Here is a 26,202-nt window from a genome sequence, read left to right as displayed (position 1 = left end):
CAGTTTAGTGTATCAAACAAGAATATGGATCTCAAGACCAGACTGTGTTGATTTAGGCCCTGGATCCTGTACAATGGGGCTAATAATGGGATCTAGATGATAAAATTTACTGCAAAAACTTAAATAGATGTAAGTGCTTAAACAGTATCTAGAACATATAAAGTGCTATGGAGGTATAATAAATATTCTTAATTGTAGAACAGCATCCTAGAGACTCAAGCAGACAAATATTGATAATAAAAAATCATTAACTGCTAAAGTTTAGCTTCATAAATTAATTCAATAGAAGCAGTTTCTCTAACTAGTACTTTTTTTTTTATTATTATGGGAATCCTAAAAGTACATTATTTGTGGTACTCTGTGACTAAATTTTGTATTACTAGATGATTAACTCTTTCAACATCAGGCAAATAAAACTGCCTTCTGAAAGTAAAAATCATATTTCTTACCAAAAAAAGCAAAAAGTCAGTAGAATGAAAGACTCAAAAGACCACAGCCTGAACATATGCTTAACAGGGAAAGATGCTTGCTGACTCTTCACAGATTTTGCTAGAACTGAAAGATGGATGATACATTTAGCTACTACTGTGGTCTCATTTGTAGCTTATTTAACTTACAAAAAGATCAGCTTGCTCTTTTTTCTTTGACGATTATCAGAAGCTCTCATAAATAATATTTAAAAGTCACTTAACTGTTCTGTATCTATGATATCATTAAAATTTCATGTAAACTTTTCAGACAAGATATTTTGGGCAAAATAAGAAATAAAAAAGTGTGATAGGCTAATTAAACATTATAATTTTCAATACAAAATTTAAAGACAATTTGAATTGATGATTATGGTCTATATTTAATGAGTAAAGCATTTCAGAGTCTGAAACAACGTTTCATTTCTTATAGAGCTATACCATTCAGAAGAACTGTGCTAAATCTTGGATGGTTTGAGGTTACTTAACTTCTTCCTAAGCTTCCTCTTTTTAAAAATAGGCAGTGAAGAGTTGGGAAAATGTGTTAAAACTTTGTGAGTTTTAATTTGTAAAGGTGTGTTAATGGGTCAAAAACTATGTTCTAAATATACTGTACAAAATAATTGTAATTTTAGGTGTTATTATTTGAATGTCTTAATTTCTAAAAGGCCTAGGGAAATTCTTTCTCTTCCATAGTGAGACAATGTGAATATAATGTGTCTTTAACTTTATGTGCTTATTTTGTAATACAATTGACCAGGAATGGCATGTACTTTAATAAATAAAAAGAAAAGGCTGACCAACAGAGTAAAAGAGAGGCGGAAAAAAGCTTTTTAAATTCCATTTCATATGGAGATGCTTATCAACATAGTAAAGCATAAGTTCCCTTAATATCAAGTGAATGGGCATGATAACAACTCATTTTATCTTCTATTTGTCTTAACATAGTGCTTATCAGTTTATAAAACACTTTTATAGTCACTGTCTCACAGTATTCTCATAAATAACTCTCTTAGGTAGGGCAGTTATTAGTACTAGCAGTACCTTTTAATAGATAAGGGAATTGAGATCCAGAAAGGCAAGAAGTTTATGTTAACATCACTGAAGAACAAAAGAGGAGCCCAAGCTTCATGTTACTGTATTGCTACAACACTTTGCTCTTTTCACTGTGCTTCTAGAATGGACTTCTTAAGCAAAATACCTATTGTCTGAAAAACAAACTGGCAAACCTAACTATCCTGGGCTAATCCTTCTGTCAATAAGCAAAAATAAACTGCTTGAAAAAAAAAAAGAGCATAAATTTAACTTGAATTTGTAGTGAAAATCTCAAAAACCTATAAAGCAAATTAGAAATTGAATGAAGACTGTTGTGAAATCTCTTAAGAGTCTGAGGAAATAACTGTGCTGCCTATTTCCTGTATAACAGTTCCAATTATAAAGTACTTATGTATAACTCTCTGTAATTGTGAAGATTTAGAATGGATAAAAAGAAAAAAAAAACTAGACATCAGATTTGGACACAGGATAATTTTGAGAAATCCATTGTTTATTCCTATAATCAGACAGTGTTTATTTTTTGCTAACATGCTAGTGAATGTAAATGGTACTGTGTTGCTTGACAATTCGTCATTAGTAATAGTATTTTATAAATTTGCATATGACTTGCAGAATTTCTTTCTTTTCTGCCAGGTTTTTCAAAAATGAGGTTTTAAAAATAAGAATCTTGATTTTATATATTATTTTCAAGATAATTCACTGGGAAAGGAATTGTATTATCTATACTATGATCAAAAACTTCAGGAGAGGGGCTAGGGTTGTGGCTCAGTGGTAGAGTGCTTGCCTAGCATGTGTGAGGCACTGGGTTTGATTCTCGTACCACATATAAATAAATGAATAAAATTAATGTCTAAAAAAGGTAAAAAAGGTAAAAGGTAAAAAAAAAAAAAAGTGAAAAAAGGTAAAAAAGGTAAAAAAAACTTCAGGTGAATAATTTAATCATCTAATAACTTATACTTATCACAGAGTTAATCAATTCAATATGTATTAACATAATAAACTTAATTTCTCATTTAATTACTCTGTCCAAATAGTTTTAGATTAATGTTAATGTTACCTATATACATATTTGTATATTTATGGTGTTTATGTAATTATACATGTATATAAGCCATATTAGCTTATCAAAAATAAATGATACATAACATTCTAAAAAAAAAATCAAACGACTATTAAAGACCTTTTATTTTTTTACAAGAATATATGAGGAAAATAGAATTGTAATTTTGAGAAAGACAGTTTTAATATAAACAGTGAAATCCTAATTTCAGAATAGAAATTATAGAAATATATGAAAAATAACAAATATAAACAGTTTCGAGAATGCCCTTCTATTCTTGAAAAATGTACTCAAACTTTTAATTTCTTTATTATTCTCAAAATGATAGGATAGTGTAATTTTAGAGGTAAAACAGACATTAGAATTTTATTCCAGATTTTATTTTCATTGACATTTAATTTTCCCCCCACTTTTATGTTAAGAAACTCTCAACCACAACTTACTGTGTGATTTAATAAAAAATAAAAACAGAGTAAAAAATTCAACTTCCTACATGTTATTTGTCTCTTAAATTTAGTTAACATATTCCCCAATAATTTTTAGGTGAATTTTGCTTATTTATACCTACTTACAAAGAAAGTAACAGCTACCTTTCTGTGATTCCAACGTAGAGCACAACCATTATAAATACTTTCACCAACATTTAACTTTCATATTAATCACATTCACAGAAAACAAAATAAAATGTAACATCATAATAATACAATCTATTTAATCTTTTTGACTTTTACAGTATATTCATGAGGGTTTGTTAATTCAACGGATAAACAGATTTCACACAGCTCATGATTCCTGGTCCAGTCTAAATGTAAAGATTACATATATTTTTAACTTAGCAAGCGCTGGGTGATGTGGACTGGACTTACCATGGAAATCATAAATGTAAAGAAGAATGGGTTCATTCTGTCCAAATGCACAAAATGCAACCATATTTTCAAATGGATGGTAAGAAATGTCTCGAATGGGTGACTTGAATGGCAGGTCAGAATACATTGCTACTTGTTCTCCTAAATAAAAATAAAAATTAAAATTAAAAAAAGGAGAAATCTGTACTGTATAAGGTATTTCTTATAGGCAAGACTATTCTGCAAATTATTAAAAGTACTTATAGTAACAATGAAGCTCACATATTTCAGTGTATTTTAAATAATTATCTTTATTTTACATTCGGTTGGTCCTCCTCTTTCTGCTTCTTAATCCAACCTCTTCAATGAGCTTTTCAAGACACAAAATAAACATAAAGTAATCGGAAGGAAGAATAGAGGTACATGATTCTGAGGTCTAACAGGGCCGAGCAAATTACAACTAACAAAGAAGTCTGGGAAAAACTAGGGGAGGAATTACAAAACTCTAAACCTGAAGAAATTCTCTATTTGGAGGAGGATTGCTGAGGTATTAATTTTTTCTATTTTGTTTTTTCCCATAGGCTGTTTAGGTTATCATGATTATGGCTAAAAAATGCTTACAGCACAAGTGAAGAGAACCCAGGAGCAACTTGATGCTTCTGAATTGATGCTAAAATATGGTATAGGAAAAAAACAAAATTCACTAGTGTGCTGCCTCGTCAAAATGCCTAAAGGAAAGAACAAAACAATAAATGAGATGAAATTAAAGAAATTTAAAAAATTCTTTCAATTTCTAGTTAAATAAATGCTCAAGTAGTTTTAGCTTTTCTTTTAGAAAGCAAAGGTAAGGGCCAGGTATGGTGGCACACACCTGTAGTCCTAGTGGCTTGGAAGGTTGAGGCAGGAGAATAGCGAGTTCAAAGCCAGCCTCAGAAAAAGTGAGGCACTAAGCAACTTAGTGAAAATCTGTCTTCAAAAAAATACAAAACTGGGCTGGGGATGTGGCTCAGTGGTTGAGTACCCCTGAGTTCAATTCCTGGTATACCCTACCCCCACCAAAAATAAATAAATAAATAAATAAATAAATAAATAAATAAATAAATAAAAGCAAAGGTAAGGCTAAATAAACTTTTCAATGTAACAGTTTAGTTTATTGAAAAAATATTTAATTGTAATTTAGGTAAATTGTTAATTTAGTTTCAAACATTAAAAATTTTCGCAGGAGTGTTTTTGTTACTCTAAAGAAAATAGAGGTGTTTAACCATCTATTTAGTTACAATTCAGCTTACATAACTTTGTATTTTGCATTACAGTCATTAAGTGTCTAAGAGCAGCATTATATCATAGACAAAAAAAGAATAAACCTTGAATTGTAAAGTGCAATTCTAAATGCAATGAAGATAGTAAAGCAATAAAGAACAATTTGATACAAGTTTAGTGTTGCTGAGCTCCATTAAAGACTATTCAATCTAAAAAACACAATTAAAAACCTGAAATCAGAATTTTCTCAAAAATTATTCCATAAAATGGCAGTATTTTCATACTTCTTCAAGCCCCCACCCATTCCTTCCACCTTAAAAAAAATAAAAATAAAAAGATCTCTGAAGATCCATAAATACCCGTTTCAGGGTTCCAAACATATACTACGCCATCTTCACTTCCAGCAAAGAGAAAAGTCCCACATGGTGTTAAAGTACTATGAAGCTTCTCACGGTAATTTGCTGCACCTACAAATTTCCTTGCTGCTAATCTGTAGACAAAAAAAAAAAAAAAAAAAGCAATCATTTAAAAGATTACTGATAGAAAAACTTTTAATTATTTAATTTGCACTCATCAAACTACTTTTGAGATTCTACCATATGACAAACATTCTTTGATGATGCAGAATAAAGAAGAGCTGGTCCCAGTACCAAGAAAGGTTAGAATTCAGCAGGAGAAAGAAGAAATGTATCAATGTAAATCAGAAGGTGAACACAGAATGTACCCACAAAAGAAGAGGAGAAAGAGTGCTTTGCAGATATAGATAAAAGAAATTAAGACTAGCTAATAAGAGAAAGATCACTTTATGGAAGCAGCATCTGAGTTGGTTACTAAAACATGGATAGAATTTTTATATTCTTCTTCTAATGGATTTTTAAATCATACAAGGACTACTTGGTCCCTAAAAAAATAGTAGATAAAATACATTATCCAATCATCTATTGAATATGGTGTACAAACTTTCAGGCTTTTTCACTTATAAATAACAGTTACACTGTTTTAGCACTTATATGTATCTGGTAGGACATTAGAAACACCAGTCTGTTTTTACTCAACAATAAATAATAATAGTTGAGCACCATGTCAGAAAAAACAGACTATGCATTATCATTTTTTAAAAAAATTGTAAATTGTTCTAGTTAGTGATACATGACAGTAGAATGCATTGATGCATTTTGATAAATCATTAATGGAGTATAATTTCTCATTTTTGTGACTGTACATACTGTAGGATCACATCAGTCATGCAGTCATATATGTACATGAGGTAATAATGTGTTTCACTGTACTATCATTTTAATGGGTATTTATCACTGCCTAAATTTATCTTAAGAAATTTTCTATTGTTATACAACATTTATGATGTTTCCCACTTTATTCTACCATGAAAATGATGCCAATGAGCAATCTTGTATGCATATTTATATCTGTACTATTTTACAATTATTTTCTTAACATGATTTTCCAGACCTATAGTCACGGGGTCAAACTTTTCTGGAGGCCTTTCTATGTGCTTTACTGTTGTATGTACATGTTTTAACTACTTTATTCCTCCACAAAACCCTTACGAGTATGATAAATAATTTCTCCCATTTGAGAAATGAGAAAGGACAAGCACAGAAAGGTTAATTGGTTAGAAAGGGCAGAGAAGAAGCATCTGACTCTAAGCAGTATACCTCTAGAGCCCAGGCACGATCTTACATTGTTTAAAAAGGACTATCAAACTCTTTAGCCTGGCCTTCCAATCTAGTTCTAATTTCTATTTCTTTAAAATTTCCTGCCAGTATTCCTCATCAAGAAACCTCTACTCATATGTACTACCCTCCTCTTCCTTGAATGCACACGACCCCACTTCTGATCTTGATTTCATGTTTTCACCCTACTGAAAAACTTCCATCGTATCTAAATTCTGTCCATTCTTCAAGATTCAGCTCACATCTCCTCTCAGTGGAGAATTTAACAGAAGACTAAATCACAGTTATCAACCTTATTGTTGCCATGAAAAAATAATCCTTTTATTATATATTTACATTCATTAAATATACATGTGAATATACATTTACACATGTGTATAGTGCATATATGTATTAAGTGTGTGTGTGTGTGTATATATATATATATTTTATATATATATATAAAATGTATGTATAAAAGATATATCCCGAATGCTTACTATCTTCCAGGCATGACATGAAAAAATAAGCAAATTCCAATCTGTGAAAGTCTCGTATTTTAGTTTGACTAAATATTTTTATTTTATTTTGAAGGCATGCAAGTAGATTATTCATTCTTCATGGACTAATCCTATTATCAGTGTCCCAAATCCATGCCAAGATCTTGAACTAGTCTGTAAATAGTGAAGGTTAATGGTCAGCACTAAAAAGATAATTGCAGAATCAAACTAATATATTAATCTTATCAATTAATATCAAATTAATATCACATTTTTCTAAATACAATAAGAAAATCTAATAAATAGCTTTGTCTCATTTGTTTTACAGAAACAAAAGCATACTAAACATACTAAAAAGACAAAAAGACAAAAGCATACTAAAAGTCCAGGCATTTACCTAGAACTCTGCTCTGCCTTTTCTATTTCAAAAGAATTTCCCTTCATTTGTCTTCATTTAGAAAAAACAAAGAAGCCTGGAGTGGTGGTGCACACCTATAATCCCAGAGACTTGGGAGGCAAAAGCAGGAAGATGGCAAGTTCAAGGTTAGCCTCAGTAACTTAGTGAAACCCTGTCTCAAAACTTAAAAGGCTAGTCTATAGCTCAGTGGTAAAGTGCCTCTGGGCTCAATCCCATTACCCCCCAATTCCTGCCACACATACAAGAAATGAATAAACCACCAACAAAAAAATATGTATTAACCAAAAGTCATCTCCTTCGGTTATATACTATTATTATGCTTTAGTGGTATAGAGATAAGATACTCTCCCATTGTTGAAGGTAGAAGTTTGTTTTTGTGAAAATAAAAAGCAAGGGACTAGATTTAGCCTCAGAGCTATTCACATTTGTGTTGTGGGGGGGGTAGCTTCTTATGAGTCATAGATGCTTAGTAGCATCTCTGATCTTTATCTATTAGATACTACAAGTAACTTCAAAAATATCTCCAATGAAAAGATAGTCTTTTTCAACAAATAGTGCTGGGAAAACTGGAAATCCATACCTAATAAAATGAAATTAGACCCCCTATCTTTCACCCTGCATAAAACTCAATTCAAAGTAGATCATGGAGCGAAGCATTAGATCAGACCCATGTGCCTACTAGAGAAAAAGTAGGCCCAAATCTTCACCATGTTGGCTTAGGAACTAAATTCTTCAACAAGACTCCTAAAGGGATTGTATCAAACTAAAAAGCTTCTTCACAGCAAAGAAAACAATCAAGAACATGAACAGAGAGCCTAGAGAATGGGAGAAAATATGTGCCACCTGCACCTCAGACAGAGCATTAATCTCCAGGATATATAAAGAATTCAAAAAACTTAACATAAAAAAGAAAAATATTCCAATCAATAAATGGGCAAGGGAACTGAACAGACACTTCAAGAAGAAGAAAAACAAATGGTCAACAAATATATGAAAAAATGTTCAACATCACTAGCAATTAGACAAAAGCAAAATAAAACTACCCTGAGATTCCATTTCACTGCAGTCAGAATGGCAATTATAAAGAATGCAAGTAACAATAAATGTTGGTGAGGATGTGGGGGAAAAGCTATACTCACATTGCTGGTAGGATTGTAAATTGGTACAACCACTCTGGAGAGCAGGATGGAAATTTCTCAGAAAAGTTGGAATGGAACCGCCATTTGACCCAGTTATCCTACTCCTCAGCATATACCCAAAGGACTTAAAATCAGCACACTATAGTGAGGAGGCCACTAGCAGCTCAATTCACAATTGCTAAGCTATGGAACGAACCTTAACAGATGAATGTTGTGCCCTTCAACAGATGAATGGATAAAGAAAATGTGGTACATATACAAATGGAATGTTACTCAGTCAAAAATAAGAATGAAATTATTGCATTTGCCAGTAAGTGGATGGAAATGGAGGCTATCATGCTAAGTGAAATAAACCAATCCCCAAAACCAAAGGCTGAATGTTCTCTTTGATATGCAGATGCTGACTTGAAATAGGTGGTAGGGGAAGGAGGAGTGGAGTTCACCAGATTGGATAGAGGGGAATAGGGGGAAGGGAGGGGAATGGGAATGGGAAAGACAGTAGAATGAATAAGATAACTTTCTAATGTTCATAAATGAATATAGGGCCAGTGTTAACTCCACATCATGTACAACCACCAAAATGGGAAGTTATACTCCATCTATATGTCAAAATACATTCTACTGTCATTAATAACTGAAAAGAACAAATTAAAAAAAGTCTCCAGATACCCACAGGGGATAAAACTGACTAGTTAAGAATCACTTTTACATTTTATAAATATAAATTGACTCATGATTTATCCTATGAGTAGTTATCTTGTCGATACTAAAATATACTTACATTCGGAGATCCATAATTCTCAAAGTACTGTCTTTGGTATGGATTAATAAACGTTTTCCATTGGGATGAACCTCCAAATAACTTATTGGAATGCCCTTAAATTCAGTTTCCTTAATTTCCTAAAATGAATTTAAAAAAATTATAAAATATGGATCCTGAAAAGTACAAAATTAATTTTAAAATCTCATTCGCAGTTGCACTATACAGAATACTGTAAAACTGTTAACAAAAAGATTCCCAGCAACTGCAGTTTAGGATTGAAAATTAAGCTGACAAAACCTACTTTTGTAATATGCAACACTGCATTTGATTAGTATGTGTTTTTGTATATTATTCACTTTCAGTTCAAAACAAAAGGCATATCATACACATCTTCTAACACTGCATTTTTGGTTTAACATCATATAAAACAACTTCCAATTTTTATAAATTCAAACCTAAGTGCAGATTTAACTTTTCAGTTACCAGTCCAGTCTCATACTTTTCTTATACTTCTACTCGTCTTGAAAAACATATGTTACAGACTTCTTATTTTGAAATAAACATTTAATTTAGATTATAACTTTATGTAGGGTTTTGGGGGCTTGGGAATAGTTATTTGATGCAGCTAAAGAAGATAATCAACTAATGATAACAGGAAAGACAAATAGTGAAGGAGAACCCGCCTGCACCAGCCTTGCCCAAAAAGAATTATCATTATCTTACACTGTATGTTAAAATCAACTCATAAGGGATAGAAGATCTAAATGTAACACCAGAAACTATAAAATTCATAGAAGAGAACGTAAGGGAAAAGCTTCTGAATACTGGTCTTGGTAATGAGTTTTTGGGTATCACAGCCAAAGCTCAGGTTACAAAAGCAAAAATAAATAAATGGGATAACATTAAACTAAACAGGCTTTGCATCTCAAAGTAAATAATCAACAAAATGAAATGGTGGCCTACAGATTGGGAAAAAATTATATCTAAACCATGTATCTGATAAGGGGCTAATACCACAAATTTATAAAGAACTCTTACAACTCAGTAATGGAAAAACAAATAACCTGAGTAAAAATTGGGCACAAGGTCTAAATAGACATTTATTTCCACAAAAAATGTCCAACAGGAATATAAAATGATGCTCAAAATCATTAATCACCAGGGACATGCAAATTAAAACCATTATGAGATAACACTTCTGCCAGAATGTTTATCAAAAAGTCAAAAGATAGTTAAGGAAGTGGAGGAAAGGAAACTCTTCTACAGTACTGGGGGAAAGTAGAACCAATATAGAAAATGGTATGGAGGTTTCCAAAGAAATTAAAATGAGAACTACCATATGATCCAGCAGTCCCTCTTTTGGAAACATAAAGGAAATGAAATCATCACCTTGTAAAGATATCAGCACTCCCATGTTCACACCAGAAATCATAAAATTCATAGGAAAGAACATAGAGGAAAAACTTCTGAATATTAGTCTTGGTAATGAGGTTTTGGGTATCACATCCAAAGCTCAGGTCACAAAAGCAAAAATAAATAAATGGGTACTGTTCACAATAGCCAAGATATGTACACAGGCTGAATAAACTGTGATACACATCCACAAACACATACACAAGGTGGGGGCTATTATTCATCCCTAAAAAAGTATAAGTTCTTTCCCATTTCCCACAATGTGGAAGAGACTGGAGTTTACTATGCTAAGTAAAATAAGTCAGACAGAAAAATATTGCAAATTTTATTGCATGATCTCACTTATGTGTGCAATGTTAAAAAATAAAAAAATTCAAATAGGTTATTAGAGGCTGCAGGGGTAGAAGAAATAGGAAGATATAGGTCAGAGCATACATCATAGGATGAATATGTCTAGAGAGCTTATGTATATCATGAGAACAACAGGTAGTAAAATTGCACTGAATGTAAGATTCATGCTAATGTGTAGATTTTAGTTGGTTATCACAAATATAACAAAAAGAGAAATTATGTCACACAATGAATGTGTTAATTTATTTCACTATAGTAACCTTTTTACTATATGTATATATTCTCCTAATATTATGTATACCTTAATAAATACACAATAAAATTTATTTTTTAAAAGCAAAAGAATATTACCAAAGATCCTTCTTTTATATTAGTAGGTGAAAGAAACAAATTGAGAATGGAAAATTATTTAGGCTAAAGTCCAAGGAATCAAAGTCCATTAACCTGCAGGCAGAACTCTGAATTAGCTACCTTCTCCCTTTAAGGTCCCTTATTGTTTTTTGCTCCTTATAGGATCTGTGAACTTCTTCAGCAGGGGGCTGGCACTGGTCATGGTGGGCTATAATGTGCTACAGTTCTAGTATTAGCTGCTGAGCCCCTGCTACCACTGTTTGTCAGTAAGATCTGCTGCCAGCTATTTTTTTGAGTCACAGACAACTGTGAACCAAAGTACAGATAGGGATTCCAGGGAGCTAAACTATATCAAATTTGAGATGAAGACGTACTGGTGGTGATATGAGCAACTGGAACACATGCAAAAGTGTCAAATAAAACTGCAGAACAAGGTTACGTATAAATTTGAGAAAGATGCTACCAGATTTAATGCCTGTTGTGTCTGATGGTTACCTCCATATTTTTTCTTTGATTACTCCATATTTTCTTTGATTACATTCATGTTCAAACTAAAATAACCCTTGCTTTGAAGACAGTGTTATGAGTGGCTAACAGCATATGCCACAATACATAAGTGCTTCACCCCTAAGGGACAGATGATTATAACTCAGCATTCCCCACACTGCTGTTAAACTATGGTCAATGAGATAATCACTGTCTCTCCAGTTTATCATATGGCATTTGCCACTAAAATGACATTGTAGCTCATTTTCTCACTTTTTAAAGTTCTGAGTGCCTCAAGTAATGACCAAGCTATAGATTTAAGGCAAATTTACACTAAGGTAAAGAAACACACGATTTTATAACAAATAATAAATTCTGCATTGTAGACTCAAATAATTAAAAATGATGCCTTTTGAGCCTTGCCAATCTCTCTGGTATGTAATTAGAAAGTTATTTTCAGAATGTGTGAAATTAGGCTACATGATGAATCTTAAGACATTATTCTAACAGATCCGATAAGAAAGAGTGAAAATGGAATAAATTTTTTAAACAGATCTAATACTTGATAAATTTAACTAAAGTTTATGGGAAATTCTTTTTCTTAGGGTATTTTTTTTTCAAAAAAGGACTGCTATTGTCATAACCTATGATAAAAAAGTAAAGAACAAAGGTGTAATATGTTGGGGAGAAACTATTGATTTACATAAAATAAACTCAAGTTTAATAATTAATTTATATTTTTAACTAAAAAATTAAAAATACACATCAACAAAATTGCTTTCAGGCCATCTTAAAAATACTCTTTCCCCCAAAAGAAAGAGCTTCTTCATTTGTTCCTACCAAATTAGCATATTTCAAATGAAAGAATTATTGTGTTTAAATGACCCATCTCCCTCATAATTATGACTCTGATAGAAAGCACTGTTGACAAGGCACTGATCATACCGTTTTTAGAGAGATGCTACGAGACCAAGAAAAAGGATATAAATTACAGAAAATATAAGTTGTTACTTATACCTCATTTTAACATAAACTTCAGCTAATGCCATACTGCAAAACAACACAAAAGACTGAAAGTGGGCTAGGATGCAGTTCAGTAGTAGAGTGCTTGCCCGGCATGCAAGAGTTCCTGGGTTCAATCCCCAGCACCACACATGCACACACACACACACACACACACACACAAAGTCCTGGGCAAAATAAAAATATTCACTATGGTGTCATTGATTAATCATTAAGAAGATGTAACAGTTAATGATAAATGACTTCTTAGGGACTGAGAAAAAGCTGTTAATATTTTGAAAAGATAGAATGTCTTTATGTTCTTTCTTAAGGTCATGTGGTTGAATACTTTTCCCAATTTCTTTAATTTATTTCCAAATTACAAGATATGATTTTATACCTTATCTATAGTCCAGTGGCGCACTGAATGCTGCAAATCATTAACTTTGACGTAAGTATTCCAAACAACAATCACCCCCGTGCAGTCTCCTGAATACATGTGATGACCTATTTAAAACAAACAAACAAACAAACAAAATCCCAAAACTCAGCAATGAATATCGCAGGAGTTAAAAACAAATGATATAAAGTCTGGGGAGAGGAAACCCTAACCTAGTGAAACCGTCAAAGCACGAGAGTGCTAGTAAAAGGCATTTTAGTTTAAAAAAGGCAAAAAGCAAAATAACTCCCAATTATCTTTAAGTGAATTTTCTTCTAAATTATTTGACACTTATTTCCCTTTCTCACCTGCTTTTTAATACAAGAAATGAGCATTTCAGAGTATGGTTCATATTCTATAGCCAAATTAACTGAATTATTCAACTTGCTCCTGTACTCCTGATCTTTGTTAACCTAAGAAAATTATCTATTATCTATTTTCTAATACATAATGTTAGCATAATACCTGAAACCCACTGAAAACTCTATAAATGATCAGAGAATGAATAAAACAATAAATAACAAGTGTTAACAGTTTAGCACCAATTCTTTAGAGTTAAGCTATCTTAAAGTTGAATAGGACCTTAAGCATCAAGTTCAACTTCATAGTCACTCAGGAATCTCTTATACACCATTACTAATAGATGGGTGTTTGCTAATTGTAAATTTATTATTTTACAAAATAGCTTATTCAACTGGTGAATTGCTCCATGTATCAGAATGCTCTTTTTAATTCTGAGCCAAGAAAAATCTGTCTTCTGCAGCTTTGGTCCCAACTCTACCTATTAGAGAGACATTTTTTCACATTTGCATATCTTATGGCTAAATATTATTTTAGAAATTATTTCTTTTATAATTGGAGCTATTTCTGACAGTTTTCAGACATCTTTCTACTCAGGGTCTTTCATGAATATGTTTCAAATTTACTAACATCCTTATAGATGAATATTGTCATTATTGATATATATTTTCATTTTGATCTGAATCCCATTTTAATTGATTATAGCTATAGCTTACATACCTAGTGTCTGAAATAAAAAATGACTAATAGACATAAATTTCTTTTAGTTAGTGAAAACATTAACTAAATTTTACATCTATTAAGTCTATATTTTACATCTTTAAAATATCATCTATATTATTCATATACTAGGAGAAATTTTTAAATGACTGTAAATTTCTCTTTTATACATGTGTGTATTTGATATAATTTGGATCTGCCCCCAAAGCTCAAGTATAGAAGGCTTGGTCCCCAGTGCAGCCAGGTTCAGAGGTAGGGCTTTTGGAAAATGACTGAAACATAAGAGGCTTTGACTTCATCAGTGGATTAATCCACTGATAGCTGAATGGACTACTGGGAGGTAGGGGAAACTGTAGGCAGTGGGACAATTAGAGGAAGTAGGTTACTGGGAGGTATGCCCTGGAATGGTACTACATGTCTTAGTCCCTTCCTCTTTCTCTCTCTGTTTCCCTCTTCCCTATAGTGAACAGTTTTGCTCTACCACACTCTCCTACCATGATATTCTGCCTCACCTCATGCCAAAAGCAATGAAACCAGACAACCATGAACTAAAATCTCTTAAACTATGAGTCAAAATAAATCTTTGTTCTTCTAAATTCTTTTTCTTGGGTATTTGTCACAGTGACAAAAAACTGAGAAACACTGTACTATTTAAATAACCCTGTTGCTACATTTAATACATATATTTAAATTCTTTTGAGATTCCCCCACATCCCTTTAATTCTGGATACTTTAACTTAAAAGGTCCTTAAAAATAACTTACTAAGAATAATAATCACCAATCCCAGTAAATAATTAAGGAAATTTGATACACAACTGATTGTTAAGAGTAATATGAAATGAATCTGTTGAGGAATTTAATAATAATTTTAAAGATATAAACAAAACTTCCTCAGTGTCAAACCTACATGTAACCTGGACCTAAATATGCACAAATAATTATCAATACATCAAATCCCTCTCATGCTTAAATAAGCTTATTAGTAAAATGAAAATTAATTAAAATCATTTCTTCATTCAACTAGCCCTCATTGTGAAAATATTCTCTGACATACCTTCAGCATCAAAACAGACAGAGTTGATAAAACTCTTGTGAGCATCAAATTGTCGAACCAATATGGCAGAATCTTCTCTCATATCAACTTTCCATATCCGTATCATAGAATCATAGCATCCTGTCACCACTAGCTCTCTTACAGCTGGATGAAATTTAGCAGTGTAAACAAAAGAAGGATGAGGTAAAACCCTGAAAGTATTTGTATTGTTTATTTCATTTTTCCATATCCTGTAAAAGGAGAAAAAGTTACATATTATTTCTGAAAGGCAGAAATCTCTTTTATCTAAAAGTCAATAGAAAATGGGCCTTAAATAAGTAACTAACAATCACTAATGTAAAGCAACATTTATAACAAAAAATATGACCATGTGTTTTATGGTTGAAAATTTTTACACTTTGCATTTCTTATTCTCAAGCATATCTATTAATTATAACCTACAGAGTAAAATTAAAAACTATATTTGTATTTGGACATATCTATCTATTTTTAAAAACTACCTATTTTTGATATTGTTTAAACATACATTGAATAGCTGGTAAAGTATTGCTTTTAGTACAATGTATTTTTAAAAATATGGGGAGAGACTTCAATGATTTTCCATTTATGTTGCATATTTTGCTTCTGGAAAATGCTTACAAGTGCTGGTTTAGAGAATAGGATTGACTATTGATTTTTAATTTGTAATTTCAAGAAAACTGACTATGTAGATAAATAAACATGAAGATCCCAAAGACTTAAAAGGCTGTGTTGAAATTACTCTGAATTCTTGAGCAAATAAAGATTAAAATAATACCAAATATTCTGATAGGCTATTATACATCGGACACTCTGTGTTCAACACTCTCAGTATTTCTTCTTCTGAATAATGGCTGATTTTATTACAAAATTTAAGATTATTACTGTTACAGTCTTGATCAAAGAGCAAACCAAAAGGTTAAACTGTTTTGTTAGGTATTTTACATTTCTAGCATGTGTAAAAATAGGCAAAATCTAGCAACAAAAAGGTGCTATATGAATGTGGAATAGTGCATTTTAAAAACATGTTTGGTTAAGTTATTAGCATTAGAAGAATGTTATTTTTTTATCAGGGGAATTTATAGTTCAGGCTTTCAATTACTGCCTAAGAATTAAAGCAAATTAAATCCTTTATAAAAGATGTAAAGAAAAATACAAATTGACTATTTAAGAATAACATGAATTTTCTTAAAACATAGGATACGCTCTTCAATTACTAAGAATCCAAACTAATGATGAAAGAACATGCTTTCAAATGAAAATAAAGCACGTGTCACTACATAAACATTTCTCCACAGTAAAAATTTCAATAAACAAGCTACATGAAATAGGATGCTTACTAAAAGAATAAAACTGCTAACTTGCAAGATAATTAAAACAGGAAAATCTTAATTACTTCCTAATAAATCTTAGTGGCATTATTTGAAATACTATAAAAGAGGCAGAAATGAAGCAAACATATCTTTAAAACAGCTCAAGGAAATTAAAGTAGATATAATATTTTTAAAATAAAAATGAAATTTTTGTGTGAAACCTGACCAGTTATTAGTGGTGGTTTTTATAGAATACAAGATCAAAAGAAATATATTAATGGGTTTGAAGGATATCAGGGTGCTCACAGAGAACATGGAAATACAAATCTTTAGAGACCGGAAGAGCACATACACAAAAATCATAAGATACGGGAACAAAAAAACATAACAAAGTTAAAACAGCATTGTGAGGTTGGGTATAGTGGGGACATATGGGCCTACAGAGAGCCCTTACTCATGGAAATGTCTTTCTGATGGTATTAGGAGCTGTTGATGTGAAAACACACACGCACACATTATTCTAGAAAGAGCTGAAGAAGAGGATCTAGACCAAAGTCATTTGGCAGAAAGACAGTCAGAGAGAAATTGTTACTTAGGAGACATTAGTGATAACATGAAACTGATTCCCAGGAAAAGAGAAGAAGACATGGGCAAAAATCACAACTGCCCCTTCTGAGCATTAGCAATCCTAATTCTCTTCCTTCTGACTTTAGCTTATTCATTGCGAGTAGTCTTTACTTCTTTCAAAAACCTCCTCGTCCTTGCTTCTCTCTTCATTCAGTTAAAGATTTCATAATATTTTTACAATGTAGGGTCTAAACAATGTTACAGAAAGAAAAACATACTTCTCTATGACATACCATATGTTGTGTGGGGAACCCAGGACAGCCTCAAGAAATGGTGAAATTTGGGATGGATTCTTAAATGACAACCACAATTCACTATGGCTCACTAAAGGCACTTAAATTTTTGTCGAATAAATGAGTTAGGCATGAAGGGTAGGAGATGGGTATTTAAATATAGGAGGAAGAAGTTTAAGTAAAAGGGCATGAAGATACCAAAGAAGATGTTAAGGGTATTTCCAAAGATTGTGTGGGTCAGGCAAAGGGTAAATGGCAAGTTCATAAAGAAGAATGTAAGACGGATCAATGAGGGATATGTCTTTATGCCCCAGTAAGCAGAACATTTTCCAAAGGCAATAAGTATTCAAGGACTTTTTAAAGTCAAAGTATTATGAAAGATAGTTTGGATTTTAGCACAGCAGAGGCGGAGAAGGTAGAGACTGAACACTGGGAAAGTGAAATACCAACAATTTAAGAAGACTTACCAGGTCTTGAAATAAGGCAAACACACTGACAACAGAAAGGATGTGATAGAATTTTGAGTCTTTGAGGAGAGAAAACTGGCAAACTTCAGTGCTCATTAGATGTGGACAGAAATGGTGGTAATGGGATAGATGAATAGAGTTTCCAGTTTGGAAAACAGAATGGATAAAAATGCCACTGGGGGGGAAAAAAAATATATACATATATACATTCACACACACACACACACACACACACACACACACACTAGTATATTATGTATAGTATAATGGAAAGACAAACTCAAAATAAAAGTGGGAGACAGAAGTCATTAGCATATAAGTGAGATTTAAAGCTGGGAAGGTGAGAGAAACTGGAATATGCATATGAAACCAAAAAAATTTATCTTGAGAATAAATATAGGAAATGGGCAGAGGGAAAGGAACAGAAGGAGGAGAATGAATGAGTCATAAAATGAAAATAGATGAAGTTGTTAATAAAAACAAACTGTTAATAAAATGAACTGAAGACATTTAAAGGTTGGTCAATAATCAATTACTACAGTGAAGACTAACAGAATAAGAGTTATAACTGGACAACGGATCTGAAAATAAGCAAGAAAGTACTTTCTTTCTTCTAAAGAAAGAAGTACATAGCATTTGGGAATGAAAGTCAGACCAACTGGACTGAAGTAAAGATATTGTACAGAATACTCTTGATAGTGTATAAATGGGGTGGTGGAAAGATGTGGTAGTTTAGAAAGCAGGAGGCAGGAAGAACTAAGAAAAAATATTATCTTTTTTTTAAGGATAAGAAGAGGTGAGCATACTGCTAAGATGAGAGGACAACTCAATAGAGGAAGATACTAAACAGACCAGAGGGATAGGAAATAGTAGATATAACAGAATTATAGATCAAGAAAGTGAGATTAAAATACTGATCAAAGATTAGCTCTAAAGGACTCCATCCCACATTTCCTTGTTAAAAGAGATGAACAGAGATAAAGATGGGTACATTTACATATATTAGGAGGGGAAATAAAGGAAAGTCATGTCTGTCTAAATTTGACAGTAAACTGAAGGTAGTCATCTAATGAAAGTTGGAAGACTGTGAGTTAGTAGAAAGAACTTGGTGCATGGTGAGGTTTGGGATTTGCTGCCAGAGGAATGGGAAAAGGAGCTGAATAAAAGTAAGTATAAAGTAGGAGGGAAGAGAGCTAAGGTGACTGACTCACCAAAATACAGTTAATCCTCCACAGAGCTATGCATTTTCTTCTAGTACTACCTGGCATCAGACAGAATGGCTGTTCTTGAAGATATTATCCCTGATAAGTTCCTGAGGATACTGTTAAAGGGGTAGTAATGGTAGGTTCCCAGCTCAACAGAAAGGGAAGTTAATTGTCATTAACTGTCATCTTTTTCTTTTACATATAAACTAAACAACACTGATAAAATCTTTAATAATTAGACATTTTATATAGAAAAGAAGGTTAAGATTAATAGAAAAAGGGGCCCAGATGCGAGAAGTCACATGATATGTTAAGAGAAAAGCAAGCAAAGAATGTAAATGAGAGTGAAGTCACAATAGATCTAAGTGTCACTAAACTATAGAGAGAATGTGTGTCCGTCTAATAGTTGGAATCAAATTAAATGATGTATATAAAGTATTCTGAAAAACTATCTAATAGTATTTTTAGAACACATTCAAGGTCAAACAAGCATCTAAAAACAGTATAAACTAAACTTTAAAATTTAGTTTTTTAAAAAATTTTATTTGGCAGACTTATTAAATTGAAAGGGGACGATTTAAGAAGATACTGAAAATGCAAATAACTAACAATCTATAGAACTCTTTAAAACATAAAGCACATACATATTTATTCCCTTAACATCACTATATCTCTAAGTAGTGAGCATTACTGGGTTCTAGCTCCTGAATCCAGTTAAGGCAGAAGACCACAGACAGAATCTCCTACATGAAAGGAAAAATCTCAAGTGTATAATAACCTCATCTCAAGCTATTAATCAAACAATTTACATAATGATCATTTCAAGATGGTTAGGACCAGAAAAGGTACATATTATATAAATGAATATATTTAAGAAAAATTCCTTCAAGGAAGAAGTTTATGACTATTTAATCAGTATGCATGATGCATTTTTATAATGATTCCTTCATAAGTAAAACATAACTGAAGCATAAGAATAGCTATATCACTTCATATTCTCTTAGCTTTCCTCCATGGCAAACAGCACGCAAAATCAGAACTTCCTGAGTATACTAACCTGGCAGTACCATCAGAAGATGAAGTAAGGATATAGCGATCATCTGTTGACCAGCAAAGGTCATATATGATATTGAGGTGGCCACACAATTCTCTCATGAAACGTCCAGAAGGAATTTCATATACTAATAAAAATATTTAGAAATTAATAGGTTTCCAGACAGAGGATATTTAACCCATGTTATCCAAATACACAATTTATAATTTAGACATATGTTAAGAACTATTTATAAGAAAAATACATCCAAAGATATTTGCAGTATAAAAATTTCATAATGTACTTAACAATAGTTTTTCATTGGCTTTAGATATAAGAATTTACACATATTTTCTAATATGCTAAAATTGTATAAAGTATTTTAATATACTATCAATCATTTTCATCTCTCAAACCAACCCCCAAGAATTTTTGATAAATATCAGTCCAATAATAAATAACATTTACATAAAATTTACTTCAAAAAGTCTATAATATAGGTTTTCACAAATAAGGTATTATTCTATGTGAAAATCAACAAAACTCCAACCAAAATTGCAATTATTTGAATAAGATATTTAAACTTTTATTGTCAGAAAAAATTCTAATACCAAAATGAGAAGAGTAAAGGAATAAGCAGCATATCATTCTGATAGGCAAAACACTGTACTTTTATGTTTCAGACCCAGTGAAATCTAAGGTTACTCTTACCACAAGACCACAAAGTTTCCAAGTCTCTACTTCCACCTAGTGGCAAAATCAATTACCATTTAAAATACTGAGCAAATCAAAATCAATGAAAATAGTAAAATAAGGACCTTGGAAAATACGTTCTCCCATAAGAGAAATGAGAATATTTTGAATATTCTCAAAATATTCCAGAACTCAGAAAATCAAGCAAAGTTTGCATGAATCTGAGTAGTATTTCTTTAGGAAACATGGCTGAATCTCAGTAAGAACACGATTTATAGTGTTTTAACCTGCCCATTTCCTCTCCTGAACTCTGAGTCAGCTTAAAAACCAATGAAAATCAGGAACCTAGTGGCCATTGAATAGTACGGACAAATCTGAAGTTTCCATCTCCACTTAGTAACTCCATGAAAGACTCCTTTCCTAGGACTTTGTTTTATTTGACCTGGATCAAAACTCATTTCACATAAAAAGTTATAACTCTAGGGTGTATGTGTCATCTTTTAGCAATGTAGCTGCTTAAGGCAGTAATACTGATTGGCACTAAGAAATGCGTTACTAAAGAACTCAAAATGAAGAAACGGGGAATGAGATGGCCATAAGGGACTTTCAGAAGCTCTAGAAGAATTCCCATGCAGGTATTTCAAGGGCTGTGTGTACAGACAAGAAAAAGTAAGAGGCTTTTTTCACTCTGGCTAACCTGAAGAGGCTCTGCACCAATAGGAAATGAAGGCTAAGGCAGAATTTTAAACTGTCTGCCAAAACACTGAAAGCATATTCCAACACATACACAAAGCTCCTTGGCCAAGGACATCAGACCTATCCACTCATAGCTATTTTTTAAAAAATAATTTGCCTAACCCATCAGCTGACCATTAACCTGAGTATAGACTACAATGTTAACACATGACAAAGAATAAAGATTTCACAGAATTAGTCCAAGATAGTCACTAAACAAATAGAGGATGGATGAGAGGAAATAGGAAGGGAAACATGATTTCCAGAGTTGCTGTATTATTTTAAATTCTAGTTTTCAGCTCAAAATTATGGTATGCAGAAAAACAAACAAATAGGAAAAGTATGGTTCATACACAGGGGAAAAAAGAGGTCGACAAAAACTTCCATACAGAAATTGAAGAAGCCCAGATGTTGATCTCTTTCAATAGAAACATATAATCTACTATTATAAATATGTTCAAAGATCTAAAGAAAACCATGTCTAAAGAAGTAAAGTGTAACAATGACTTTTCACCCAAAAAGACTATATCAATAAAGAAATGGAGAAGGTTAAAAAAAAAAAAGACAAGGCAGAAATTTTAGGGTTGAAATGTACAACTGCTAAAGGGACTAAACAGCAGATCTAACTGATGAAAGAATTACTAAACAATGATAGGTCAATTGAGATTATTCTGTCTGAAGAACAGAAATAAAATAATTTTTAAAAAATGAGTAAGTCTCAGTGACCTGTGACCAATTCTACCAACACAGGTACAATGGGAGTCCCAAAAGAAGAAAGAGAAGGACAAACAGAATGTTTAAAGAAATAATGGCTGAATACTTGGTAAATTTGTGAAAAACAATAATTGTACATTTAATAAGCTAAAATAAAGGCCAGATTTAGACACATCATAATAAATAGTTAAAAATCAAAGTGTCATCTGCTGTTTTAAGATTTAAGCAATGAGTATACATAGCACTTTTAACAAGTAACTTAAGCATAAAGAAACATACCTATCACAAAAATTTTACAATATATAAACTAGAAAATCATTCTTTCACTATCACCCAAAAAAGAAAACAATTATTATTATTATTATTGATATCTTGAAGCATATTTCCCAAGAATCTTTTTCCACTATACATACGTTTTTGGGTGAATTTTAAAACAGCACAGTGGTAATTGAGCTACACAAAAAATTTTGTTTTTTAAAAATCTATTATTATTTCATGGGAAGGAATATTCATTCAATAAATCCCAACAGAATCAATTCTGAGTAATCAAAGAAGGCATAACAAACTACGTGAAGCCAAGTGAAGTTCAACATGATCTATGTTAAGGCAGACGCCATGATGAGCTGCCTTCTTCCTCCTGAGGAGAGCTGCTTTCATTACTGAGCCAGAAGTAAGGGACTCAATTTAACACTTCTAAATCCAGAACTGTATGATAATGCTCACTTAAGGAAAAAAAAACCTCTAAAGCTATAGAAATTTTTCTTGGCCTCTCTGCTGATCTCCCTGTCATAATGAGAAGTTAAATCCAATTATTAGTGTTCTAGTGCATGACAAGTTTGTGGGCTTTCATAATTCAAATTACCACTGCTATCGACTAACCACGTTAGACTAAAATCTCCCATGAAAATTACTAATCCATCATATTTCTAAATTTCTATACTTAAAATAGAAAATGTTTACAAAACACCTATATGTTTAAAAAAATTAACAGCTTTCATTTCAGCATTTTCACTCTATATTTGAACAGTTATAAAAGTATAAAAGAACTGTTTGTTTACCTGAAGAAATCTGTTTAATTTATTGGTACTGAGGATTACTTGCATTAAGATTTCAATGAATTTTAAAAACCAAACAATGTCCACCATACAGACTATAATCAGATTAAACAGGTAGGATCATTTCTCACATATAATCGGATATCCATCCCGGCTGGCACAGGCTGCTGCTAATATTCTTCCATTGTGGGAGAAATCAAGACAAAAACATCCTCGCTCTCCTGCATTCAGTGAGAAGAGGTGCTTGTTTGGAATACGGCAAGCCTAAAAAACATACATTTAAAATTCATAACTTAGAAAACATTAAAAATACGAAGTCTAGTTGCTAATTTAAATCATTATAGTGTATCTTTTCTTAATAAAAAGGGAAAAGCAAGTTAAGTGGAATAATGAAAAATCATAGTAAATCACTTTCTAACCAGAGAACTGGTTCTCCATAAAATTAAGTGATTTGTCCTTTATGTCTAACTAGTTCTTAATTCATATAAAATATGAATGGAAACATTTCAATATCTGATAGTCTAAAGCTGTCACAATCACACTGCTTTTATACAGGCACAGAAAAGAATGTATGTGATCTTCTTGTTTCATAATAGCAATTAATAAGTCACCCTTGCTAATGTGACAAACTTATTTTTAAAACTACATATGACCTAGTTTAAGTCCAGGGTGTACAAATATTCATCTTTCTTTTTCTCTCTTAAAATAACCATCCTCTATGGCTGCTTCTAAAATATACCATAATTCTCCACCCTGCTAATTGTGGTTTGTTTTCTGAGGTTTCTGGTTTCAAATGGAGTCTGAAAATAATAAATGGAAAATTCCAGAAATAAACAATTCATAAGTTTTAAATCTGGCACCATTCTAAGTAGTGTGATGAAACAGCATTGTCCTGCTCCATCCCACCTAGAACATGAATCACCCCTTCAACCTGCATATCTATATGATATAGATAACAATAGATATCAATGTATACATCAATATGCTACCTATTAGCCACTTAATAGCCTTTTTGGTTATCAGATTAACTATCATATCTCAGTGCTTATGGTCAAGTAATCCTTATTTTAATTAATAATGACTCCAAAGAAACAGAGTATTGGCAATTCAAATATGCCAAAGAAAGGTCTTAGAATACTTCCTTTAAAGGAAGAGATAAAAGTTCTAGACTTCTAGACTTCTTTATAAAAGAAGTTCTAGACTTCTTTATAAAAAAGAAATCATCTACTGAGAATGCGAAAATCTACAGTAAGAAGTTTTCTATCTGTGAAATTATGAAAAAAAATTTGTGGTAATTTTGTGTCATACCTCAAACTGCAAGTTATGGTCACAGTGAGTGATAAGTGCTTAGTTAAAATGGAAAAAGCACTAAATTTGTGGGTTGAAGACATGAACAGAAAAGGTGTTCCAACTGACAGCATCAGAAAACATTAAGCTTATACAAAAATTTAGTGAAAGATTCCCTGAAATGAGTGACACCAAATCATTTATTGCAAATAAGGGGGTTTCACAGATCCTAGTTTATAAATTAAACTTTATTACAGTTATGTATAAATAGAGGAATAGATAACCTATGGAGGGTTTAGTACTATCTCTGGTCTTGAAATGCATTCCCTGTGGATACGGGAGAATTATTGGATACTCAGAGTAATCAATCACACCCTATTGGTCTCTCATTCATTAATTTCATTAAAATTTCTTCATAATTTCTAGGGTTTCATTCCCTACTCCCAGAGGAAAACAAAATTTTCTGGGTATTAGTATCTATTATGGAAAACCCTACTTATTTTGTTCTCTAATATTCTCTTTTAACCTTCAGTGGGCCTTACTTTTTTATTTCCTGTTATACAAAAAAACTAAATTAACATACTGGGCCCTTAGTTGTACGCTGTGAATGTTGTACCTTATTATAAATGCCTTTGAATATGATCAACCTAGAAACCCCATGAGCAATCTCTGCTATTAGCTATGAGTATCTATTATTAGCTAAACATAGCTAACGAGGATATTCTGAGAGTTAAGTCCAGGCTAATGGGCCCAGTCAAAAACTATTAGGCTTGCTCTCCAGATAGGTACCAGGTACAAACAAGATTTAGCAGCTCAGGAAACAGCATTATGAGCAGCAACTAGGAATGTCAAATAATAATATATCAGACATCATGGAAGACAAAACAAAAAAAAAACAAACAAAAAAAATCTGAAGATATTTGGTTTTACAACCACTTGCTGCGGCTTCTAGAGGAAGTATAATCAAGGAAAACTCCACCTAATCACCCAGCTAAAATCACTGAAGCCACTATCATGTTATTTGTAGTTCCAGGGTTTGACCTTATATCCCATTCTATGAAAATTAAATAAAAACAAAAATGCTCAACAGCTTTAACAGTGCCCCCTCCCTTCCTTTCTTGGACATTCACTAAATCAGGCAGGGTCTTATTTTCTACATCTTGTACTCATCTTGCTTTTCATTTTTGCCATTAACTAACCCAAGGTTAGATCCTCATCACCTCACATATCAATGTCCAAATACCATTCAACAGATTTCTCTAATTCTAATGTATCCTGCTTTAGGACCTTCACATGACATGGCCAGTATTTATTATCTGAAAACATGATTAAGTTTCTTTTTTCCCCCAAACCCTCCGTTGTTTTTCACATCCATACAACCAAGTATCAGGCAAGACAATTTACCTCTTATGCAAACTCTGTTTTCCAGTCAGCAAACTGCTGGGAGAGTCTAATGAATGCAAGATGCACTTTTCACTTATTTGCAACTTTGTTTCCATAGGAAATATCCTTCCCTGCTCAATC

General features: G+C 32.2%; 1 protein-coding gene across 12 annotated transcripts in view; it reads right to left on the bottom strand.

Annotated features, from left to right (window-relative positions):
* Ahi1 (Abelson helper integration site 1) overlaps positions 1 to 26,202 on the bottom strand; it is a 185,378-nt gene that overhangs the window by 116,510 nt on the left and 42,666 nt on the right. For all 12 annotated transcript variants that reach the window (XR_007109403.1, XR_007109404.1, XM_047557598.1 and 9 more), the window contains exons 11-17: positions 23,523 to 23,655; positions 20,219 to 20,342; positions 15,299 to 15,528; positions 13,185 to 13,291; positions 9,200 to 9,318; positions 5,048 to 5,178; positions 3,450 to 3,590 (exon numbers count right to left, since the gene is read on the bottom strand). Coding sequence is in view for 10 of the 12 variants with exons in the window: in XM_047557598.1 (XP_047413554.1) it covers positions 3,450 to 3,590; positions 5,048 to 5,178; positions 9,200 to 9,318; positions 13,185 to 13,291; positions 15,299 to 15,528; positions 20,219 to 20,342; positions 23,523 to 23,655 (985 nt within the window). In the remaining 2 variants the exon portion in view is untranslated. The remainder of the gene's footprint in view (positions 1 to 3,449; positions 3,591 to 5,047; positions 5,179 to 9,199; positions 9,319 to 13,184; positions 13,292 to 15,298; positions 15,529 to 20,218; positions 20,343 to 23,522; positions 23,656 to 26,202) is intronic.

This window comes from Sciurus carolinensis, chromosome 7 (assembly GCF_902686445.1).
Source record: "Sciurus carolinensis chromosome 7, mSciCar1.2, whole genome shotgun sequence".
NCBI classification, from domain to species: domain Eukaryota; kingdom Metazoa; phylum Chordata; class Mammalia; order Rodentia; family Sciuridae; genus Sciurus; species Sciurus carolinensis.
This window is presented reverse-complemented; position numbering and strand designations above follow the sequence as displayed.